At 48.0% G+C, this 10,051-nt stretch overlaps 1 protein-coding gene across 3 annotated transcripts in view; it reads left to right on the plus strand.

The window, feature by feature from the left end:
- LOC141112391 (transmembrane protein 272-like) overlaps positions 1-506 on the plus strand; it is a 170,219-nt gene extending 169,713 nt beyond the window's left edge. For all 3 annotated transcript variants that reach the window (XM_073605192.1, XM_073605193.1, XM_073605191.1), the window contains one exon: positions 212-506. In XM_073605192.1, the coding sequence (XP_073461293.1) occupies positions 212-253 (42 nt within the window). In that variant the 3' untranslated portion in view covers positions 254-506. The remainder of the gene's footprint in view (positions 1-211) is intronic.
- The last annotated feature ends 9,545 nt before the right edge of the window (positions 507-10,051 follow it).

Raw genomic sequence — 10,051 nt, forward strand, 5'->3', positions numbered from 1 at the left:
ACTGTTTTCCATATTCTTGTACATGGTGTTCACTAAGAAACACATCTAAAGGTTTTTTGAATCTATTTACACTCCCCTCTGACAGCACTAACTGTGGAAGGGAGTTTTACATTCTTACCACTCTATAAGTAAAGATTACCATTCTAAGAGTAAAACAAAGATTCCTGTAAAATTCCACAGTTTTAAGTTATTCCATTCTTTTATATTTCAGTCAGCAGATACCACAGAAGCAGCTCATCTCAGCTCAACTTAATCCAAAGGAAGGATCTCTGGCAATGGAACTGGTTTATGAACAGAACTGGTGGATTCACAGGGTGAAAATAAAACCCATGTATACAAACATTTATGTTTCTTAAATTATAAACAGATGATAATATGCATCATATTGGTTACTACTTAAAGCACTGTATAAAGTGTTAAAAAGGAAACAACAATTCTAACATTTTGATTCATGTTTGAAAAAGTCTAGCTGATGGAATAAAACTTTGCTTTTGAATTGTAACAAATGTCTTGAATATGTTTAAGTTTTTCCAGCATTTTTGAAGGCAGTAACAATATGTGGGTGGGCAGTTTGCAGTTCCAGCATTTACTAAACGTATCTGGTTACTGAAGGTTGTGGAGTAGAAATGAACCTGAGTAATCATGGATGGGAGGTAGGAGATCTGGAAAAATGTTAAGCTTATTAAAGTCCAAATAAATTGGGGGATCTTTATCAAGCAAATAAGTGACACAATTGGGTGGAAATCAGGCTGCCTTTCATTGAGCAAAGTTTTTTTAAACATTTGTACTGTGTATTTGTGACCCTTGTACCTGGAATCCTGAAGATTTACCTGTGACAGTTTTGCAAGTTCTGAGACATATTTTGGACTAAAGATATGACAATCTTTTACTCTATACAGGCACTAAAGCAGCTTCAACACTTCTGGGAAGGCTGTCCACAAGGTTTAAGAGTGTGTCTATGGAAATGTTTGCGAACAAAAATAGAAATCTCTCCTGCGTTCAGGTGTCTAGTTCCTCAATGTGTGGTATGACCGAATACATTCAGTGGTATCTGCCGTCTCGCAGTCCTCCTCAGAATAATGGGTATTCACAGACTAAAGAAAAAAGAAAGAAAGGAGGGCGCACCGACCTAGTGCATTACCACTGGTAACATTTTATTAAAGTGTAAAACAGCAAAATATATACTCACAAACAAGCATGAATGACAGGCATTGACAATGCTGCAGGTACGCAGGTCTGAACATCGACAAACCCGGACCGGACATCAAGTGGATAAAGCGATGGCTAACGCATTTCAGGGGAGAACCCCCTTCCTCAGATCCTAAGCGGGTAATATGATCAGATCAGCTCTGAGGAAGGGGGTTCTCCCCCAAAACGCATTAGCCATCGCTTTATCCACTTGATGTCCGGTCCGGGTTTGTCGATGTTCAGAGGTTGAGGTCAGCACTCTGTGCAGGCCAGTCAAGTTCTTCCACCCCATACTTACTCATCCATGTTTCTATGGACATTGCTTTGGAGTCAGCGCTAGGTGCACACCGGGGCTCTATACTGTTAATGAGGTAGTAGTGATACGCTGGACAGGTGGAGAAGGCATTGGCTCTGTGTGTCCCTCTTAAATGCATCAGTGACCGCGGTGATGTATAATTACATCAAGAGAGTTTATTAAAGAACAATCATCTGTGCAAGTAAAGGTACCCCATGTGTAAGGCACTGACCCCAACCTAAGTGCCTTGCATAGCCCAGAAGAACTCATCCCAGCATAGGCCTCTCATGTGACCCTTGCTTGTCACCCAACAAGGAGGGAAAATTTGGAGGACGTGACTTCCATCACATGACCCCCTACTACCCACATATTGTATATTACAGCATTTATAAATTCAGTTAATGGCTTTTGATATTGGATTTATCAGTGGGAAACATTATCATCAAGTGTCATGATGTCTAAAGGTGTTCTATGGATAACTTACATTTGAACTTATGTACTATGATCAAAGAACTTGCCTGACTTTTTCCTGAATATGCACCTATTATTTTGGCATGTATTGCCGCTCATTATCAAGCATTAATTACCACCTGTCCTAATACATATTGTGACTGCAAGTTTTTCAGTACTATAAGGAGTGTTACAAGTGACTATCATTTGTAAAGAGAAGGATAACTTCTAACTGTACGATGCAGCTGCAGCATATAAATACCATGTTTCCATTTTCTTACAATTAAAAAAACACCCCAAATAGAGGAACTTTTTAGGACTTTTTAGGTACTGTACTTGTACAAAGATCAACAAACTCCAAAGAAATACATTTCATCTTTAGTTTTAGTCTTTCCAGTAAAAAAAAAACGTTTTAAAGCAATAAATCCTCAATAAAGTGGTTCTAAAGCCAAAACATTATTTTACCTTACTGCATTAAGGTAAAAAATGCCCCAAAATACCTGTTCTATCCACCCCTATCCCTAACTGTCTCCTGTCACTGCTCCAGCGCTGTCCTGTTTGCAGTACCGCTAATCTCACTTCCTGGAAGGGTTGCCACCTTTTCACCCTGAACACTTTGGCGGCACACGACAATTTTTTTTTTTTTTATGGAGTATACAGTATAGGATTGTAAAAGACCTGCGACACCTTTGGGTGCCCCAAGAAGAGTAGTAATGCGGCGCATGATGGGAGGAGCTTAAGGGGCATAGATAAATCAAACAAGGTCAGTCTGTCCCCAAAGACAACTGGAGTCAGGGACCCCCCACACACACACACACACACGCACACACACACTTACAGGTATACTGACCCCACTTCAGGAGAAGGAGATCCCTTAACAAGGTGCATGGGGATGATTAGAAGGGACCCCCTCCCACCCATTCAGGAATACAGACAAATACAGGGAAACCCCCCACAAGGAATACAGGAACCCCTTTCCAGTTAAGAGACCCCTGATCAGGGGGACTCCAGGGTGGTGATGAGATGGGTTTCCCATCCAGGAATAGAGGAATCCTCCTCCCTCGAGGTTAAATAAGACCCCTGAATACAAGAACTGCATGGGGTGATCAGAAGGGAACCCCCACTCAGGAATACTGGCACTTTCATCCCTCCCCCCTCTAGGAAGACCCGCAACTAAGAGGACTGCAGGGGGGTGATCAAATGGGACCCCATCCAGGAATACAGGATATCCCCTCCTTCCACCTTCCAGCTAAAGAAGACCCCCATCTGGGAGGACTGCAGTGGGGTGATAAGAGGAGACCTCCATCAAGGAATACAGGAACTCTCCTCCCTCCCCCCTGCAATTAAAAAAGACCCCCAGCTAGGAGGACTGCAGGGGGGTATAAGAGGGGACCCTCATCCAGAAATACAGGAACTCCCCTACCTCCCCCTTTCCAGGTAAAGAAGACCCCCAGCTAGGAGGACTGCAGGGGGGTGTTAAGACGTGACCACCGCCCAGAAACAAAGGAAGCCCCCTCCACTTAAAGACTACCCCCAGCTAGAAGGACTGCAGAGAGGGTAATAAGGACCCTGTCCAGAAACATAGGAACTCCCCTCAAGTTAAAAAAGACCCCCAGCTAGGAGGACTGCAGGGGGGTAATAAGGGGGGACCCCTATCCAGAAACATAGGAACCCCCTCCAGGTAAATAAGACCCCCAGCTAGGAGGACTGGAGGGGGGCTAATAAGGGGGGGGCCCCATCCAGGAACATAGAAAGTACCCTACATTCTTCTCCAGTTAAAAAAAGACCCACTTGCTGAGAAGACTGCAGAAGGTTGATAGGAGGGGACCTTGCCCACCCCCCTCTAGCAGAAAGAGACCACTGGCCAGGAAGACTGCAAGCAGCTGCCCCCTCCACCCTCTGGAGAAGGTGAATGGTGAGTAGTGAGTGAAGACATCCAGAGAGCTGTACACACATAGCAGCTCTGGTCACGGTGTGTGTGGGGGGGGGTGGCTCACAGTAGCAGATAAGAAAGAAGAAATCCCACACAGTACAGATGGCTGTGAGTGAGGTCACTGCTGCTTCCAGTGCTTGCTGTGTGTCAGAGAGTTTCCCAGAGCAGAAGCTGTGCTGGTGTGCGTCGGTGTGCGCCTGTGCGCATCGGCGCGTGCACGGCGCTTGGCGCCAATCTGCTTATTTAGGCTGTCAGCACATTTGGCTCGGTGCTGTCTGATCTGCAGCTCCCTGTATCCCTGCACCTGCTTACCTGTCTGAACGTCTGATCTCCTGATTACCTGGCTTCCCTTTTGGATTATCCCTTTGTCTTCTGCCTGCATCTAACCCCGGCCTGTCTTGGCTACGAATCTGCCTGCTCCTCTGTACCACGCTGCCGGTCTGTTGCCGACCCTGCCTGTGACCCGACCTGCCTGCTCCACTCCTGCTCTGCACCTGCTGCCTGTGCTTCAGCTGTCTGGTGATCTCCAGGCCACCTTCACCGGGATCCTCCTGCTGCTGACCCGCCAGGCCCTCATACCATTCTGTGCTCCTGTGCCTCCTGTCCATACTACCAGGGGCCAGGAACCAGATACATAAGGGAGGCCTTCCCCTGCTATATCGGGCTCATCGGTCAGGTAAGTGGAAGTCTGACAGTATCGGACAGCCATGTCAGAGCCCGAGCAGGGAACCTCCCCCATAGAGGAACTGTGTAGACACCTGGCGGGTCTCACACAAGCCGTGAAGAGCCTTCAGGAAGGCTATACAAGGTTGGAAGAACGAGTCCAAGTCCTGTCTGCTCCTACCAACCCTCAGGGTGCTTCTTCTGCCGGATTGTCATCTGCACCCTCAGTAGTAATGCTACCTCCTGATCCCAGGGTACCTATACCCGAAAGATTTTCTGGGGACTGCGGTAAATACCGGGCTTTTCGCAATGCTTGCAAACTTTACTTCGCCCTGCAGCCACACACCTTTTCTCTGGAAGCAACCAAGGTGGGCTTTGTGATTTCTCTCTTATCCGGTGAACCGCAGACCTGGGCTCACTGCCTCTTGGAGCAAAAATCTGGATTCCTTGATAACCTCGATGCCTTTTTTGCCACTATGTCCCAGTTGTATGAAGACCCCCAAGTAACTGCGACTGCTGAGGCTGCTTTGCACGCTCTTCAACAGGGGCGTAGAGCAGCAGAGGACTACGTGGTGGAATTTAGGCGGTGGAGCTCTGACACAGACTGGAATGATGCTGCCTTGCGTTACCAGTTCCGCATGGGGTTATCTGATCCATTGAAGGATGAGCTGGCACGGGTCGGAATACCCCAAACTCTGGATGAGTTCATCAATCTGTCTGTCCAGATCGACCAACGCCTCAGGGAGTGTCACTCCGAGAGATTCACCAGTCAATTTCGCCCCACCTGGATGCTCCCCAAGGTTCCGAGTTCTCCCAGCTATTTCGGACAGTCTTTTCCTGCACCAGCCACTCCGGTTCTTGATACCCCCGAACCAATGCAGCTTGGTCTTCTCCGTCCTTCCCTCACTCTGAAAGAACGTCAGCGCCGACGAGTCAACAATCTCTGCATGTATTGCGGGGAGTCCGGACACTACGTGAGGTCTTGCCCTAACAAGACACGTAAGTCTCTTCCAATCACTTCAGTGTGTGCATCTGCCTTGCCTAATCCTGCTACTCACCTTGCTCTCTCCATCATCTTACAGCTACCAGGAAGGGATATCCCAGTCTCGGTCATAATTGACTCAGGAGCTTGCAGCTGTTTTATTGACCTGACCTTCGCTGCCAACCACCACATTCCTCTTCAGCCTAAAACTTGGGGACTTGCTGTACATCTCGCTGATGGTTCCTCCCTTCGTTCCGGTCCTGTCATGCAGGAGACCGTCCCTTTGCTGGCCACCATGGGCTCCAACCATCAAGAACTCCTGCGTCTGGATGCCATCTCTTCTCCTCTTTTTTCCATCATCCTGGGGATGCCGTGGTTGTAGGCCCATAATCCTAGCATTGACTGGACCAGTGGGGAAATCAAGTTCCTTTCCAAATATTGCCAGCAGCACTGTCTACACACTATGCCTGTTAAATCTACCCAGCTCCTCTGCCTGGACACTGACACCGAGTTACAGCAGGTGATCCCTGCACCCTATCAGGATTTCCTTGATGTGTTTAGTAAGAAGGAAGCAGAGACCCTTCCTCTTCACAGGCCTTACGATTGCCCGATAGAGCACGGAAGCTGGAACGGAAGTCCCCTTTGGGAGGATTTTTCCATTAACAGAGCAGGAGTTGGATACCTTAAAAATCTACATCGATGAGAACCTGAAAAAAGGTTTTATCTGCCCATCCACCTCTCCGGCTGGTGCTGGCATATTTTTTGTAGAGAAGAAGGACCATTCCTTACGTCCTTGTATTGATTACCGGGTATTAAACAAGATAACTATCAAAAACCGTTATCCGCTACCCCTAGGGCCCGAACTCTTCCAAAGGCTGGGATCCGCAGTAATTTTCACCAAATTAGATCTCCATGGTGCCTACAATTTAATTCGTATTCGGGAAGGAGATGAATAGAAAACGGCTTTCCGTACCCGATTCGGGCACTTTGAATACCTTGTTATGCCCTTCGGCCTGTGCAATGTTTCAACATTTTGTTAATGACATTTTCCGTGATTTCCTGGACTTATACATTATTGTTTATTTAGACGATATTCTGATCTTCTCCTCCTCAGTTACCGATCATCGCAGGCACGTCCGAAATGTCTTAGCTCGACTCAGGAAGCATGGACTTTACGCTAAACCAGAAAAATGTCAATTCGAACTTCAATGCATCCAGTTTCTAGGCCTAATTATTTCTGTCGAAGGTATTAAAATGGACCCCCAGAAGATATCTGCCATTCTGGACTGGCCCGCTCCCTCTGATAAGAAAGGAGTTCAACGCTTCATTGGCTTCTCCAACTTTTATAGGAAGTTCATCAGGGGCTTTTCTGCAATAATTGCCCCCATCACCGAATTAACCAAGCAAGGGAACCGTTTCCATTGGTCCACTAAGGCGCAATCTGCCTTCGAAAAACTCAAAGATCTATTCACCTCTGCTTCTATATTGAAACACCCGGATCCTGCTTTACCATTTGTTCTCGAAGTTAGATGCTTCAGAGATTGCAGTAGGAGCTGTGCTGTCCCAACGGCAAGGCGTCAAGGTCCTTCTCTACCCAGTGGCTTTTTTCTCACGCAAGCTCTCCACAGCGGAGAGAAATTATGATGTTGGAGATCGGGAGCTTCTGGTAATCAAGGCCACTCTGGAAGAGTGGCGTTACTTACTGGAGGGTTCTGCACATCCCATTTTGGTCTACACCGACCACAAGAACTTGGAGTATCTTAGAACGGCCAAGAGATTGAAACCACGGCAGGCGAGGTGGGCTCTATTTTTCTCGAGATTTCAGTTCCATATCACGTACAGACCAGGTTCCAAGGATATCAAACCGGATGCACTACCCCGTATGTTCCTTGATTCTGGCAAATCTTTGCATCCGGACACTATTCTCCCTCCCGGAAATTTTCTACTACTCCAAGGGGATCTTCTATAATAAAACAAGCCTCCTTGGATTGGACCCCGCTTTCTGGAGATGAGGTGAGGGCCCAAGATGGCTTATTCTGGCACAAGGGCAAAATTGTGGTTCCTGAGGATCTGAGGGTGGCAGTGTTAGAGCTCTGCCATGACCATAAGATGGCCGGACATTTCGGTGTGCTAAAAATGGCAGAGCTGATACAACGCACATTCTGGTGGCCTCAGTTGGCAAGTGACTGTAAAAGCTATGTGGAATCCTGTACTACCTGTGCACGGAGTAAGAATAGCCGGACAAGAGCCTGGGGATTACTAAGACTTTTACCCGTCCCAGAAAGACCTTGGAAGATGATTTCGATGGATTTCATCGTGGAGCTTCCCCAGGCAGAAGGCTTTTCCACCATCTTCGTTGTCGTAGACAGATTGTCCAAAATGGCTCAGTTTCTGCCTATGAAAGGCACGCCCTCGGCTATGGAAACAGCAAAGGTTTTCATCAGGCAAATTGTGAGGCTGCATGGAGTCCCGTCAAGTATCGTATCTGACCGTGGTGTTCAGTTCACCTCCAGGTTTTGGAAGGCTCTCTGTGGTTCTCTGGAAATCGAGTTGGCATTCTCTTCAGCTTACCATCCCCAGACTAATGGGCAGACGGATAGAACGAATCAGACTTTGGAGCAGTATCTGCGCTGCTTTTCTACATTCTCACAGGATGACTGGGTCTCTCTTCTGCCTATTGCTGAGTTTTCCTACAATAATATTCTGCCATTAAGCAAACGCCATTCTTTGCCAATTACGGCCTCCACCCTTCTTTCCTGCCCAGTTCTTTACCCGAGTGTGCTATCTCTGCGGTCTCTGAAACCATGGAATTCTTCCTTACCAACAACAAACTCTTGCAGGAAACCATGGCTAAGACCCAAGAGTATAATAAGAAGATGTTTGACAAGAAGAAGCGGGGAGAGCTTATCCTGGAACCTGGCAACCAGGTTTGGTTGTCCACAACCAATCTAAGAATGGCTTGCCCTTCAAGGAAGTTGGGCCCTAAGTTTATGTGTCCGTTCTCAGTTAAAAAGAAAATTAACGACGTAACTTACGAACTCAATTTACCCGGTACTCTGAAGATCCATCCAGTCTTTCATATATCTCTGTTGAAGCCTGTTATCCCCAACACCTTTACTGGCTGAAATACTGATCCACCGGAGCCCATAATTATTGATAACGAGGAAGAGTTTGAAGTAGAGGCTATTCTGGATTGCAGGAAAAGGCACAATCAGATGCAATATCTAATCAAGTGGAGGGGGTATGGACCGGAAGATAATTCCTGGGAGCCAGAAAGCAATCTACATGCCGAAGAGCTCTTGAGGGCTTTCAGGAGTGCCCACGCCACCAGATTGGCTCAGTTGGATATCCAGAGGCTGTCCTTGAGGGGGGGACTGTCAGAGAGTTTCCCAGAGCAGACGCTGTGCTGGTGTGCACTGGGGCGCGCTAGCGCGCGCGTGCCTTTGCGCGCCGTTGTGGGTGCCAGCGTGCGGGCGCGTGCGTGTGTGCGTGGGCGCGCGCGTGTGCGCGTCGGCACGCGTGCACGCACGGTGCTTGCCGCCAATCTGCCTATTTAGGCTGTCAGCACATTTGGCTCGGTGCTGTCTGATCTGCAGCTCCCTGTATGCCTGCACCTGCTTACCTGTCTGAATGTCTGATCTCCTGATTACCCGGCTTGCCCTTTGGATTATCCCTTTATCGTCTGCCTGCATCTGACCCTGGCCTGTCTTGACTATGAATCTGCCTGCTCCTCTGTACCACACTGCCCGCCTGTTGCCGACCCTGCCTGTGACCCGACCTGCCTGCTCCACTCCTACTCTGCACCTGCTGCCTGTGCTTCAGCTGTCTGGTTGATCTTCAAGCCATCTTCACCGGGATCCTCCTGCTGCTGACCCGCCAGGCCCTCATACCATTCTGTGCTCCCGTGCCTCCTGTCCATACTACCAGAGGCCAGGAGACAGATACGTAAGGGAGGCCTTCCCCTGCTATATCGGGCTCATCGGTCAGGTACGTGGAAGTCTGACACTGTGTTCTCCACGCTACCAAAACCATTCTCTTTTCCTCCACTGTACCAGGACAGCCGATCCGATCCCGAGCTCTGCCCAAGGGGGAGGCTGGAGGATCCAGAGTAGAGGCGGTGATGGTGCTAAGCCTGTGCAGTGAGTTAAAGCGCCCCCTACCAATATAATCAAAAGCACTGGAAGCCGACAGGAGCAGGCAGAAACCCAGACACAAACCCGGACTGTACGGGCAAATCCTGGACAGGTGGCAACCCTACTTCCTGATCTCGTAGGAAAAACTGAGAGCTGCTGTTATTCAAACTGCTGTGAAAAGAAAGGGGGCATGGCTTACCAGCACTGTGTGTGTCTATAGAGCACCCAGCTTGTTAAGTGGAGGACTGCAATAAGAGGAGGGGATCACTCTGTGAAATATCTTCGCACAGAGCAGACAAGTATAACATCTTTTTTATTTTAAGCCTAAAATAAAAATTATCCTTTAGTTTCATTACAGCAACAACTGTTTCTATGGGTGAATGTGTGGTTTGACCCCTGATTCTCAT

The sequence above is a fragment of the Aquarana catesbeiana genome, linkage group LG11 (assembly GCF_042186555.1).
Source record: "Aquarana catesbeiana isolate 2022-GZ linkage group LG11, ASM4218655v1, whole genome shotgun sequence".
NCBI classification, from domain to species: Eukaryota; Metazoa; Chordata; class Amphibia; order Anura; family Ranidae; genus Aquarana; species Aquarana catesbeiana.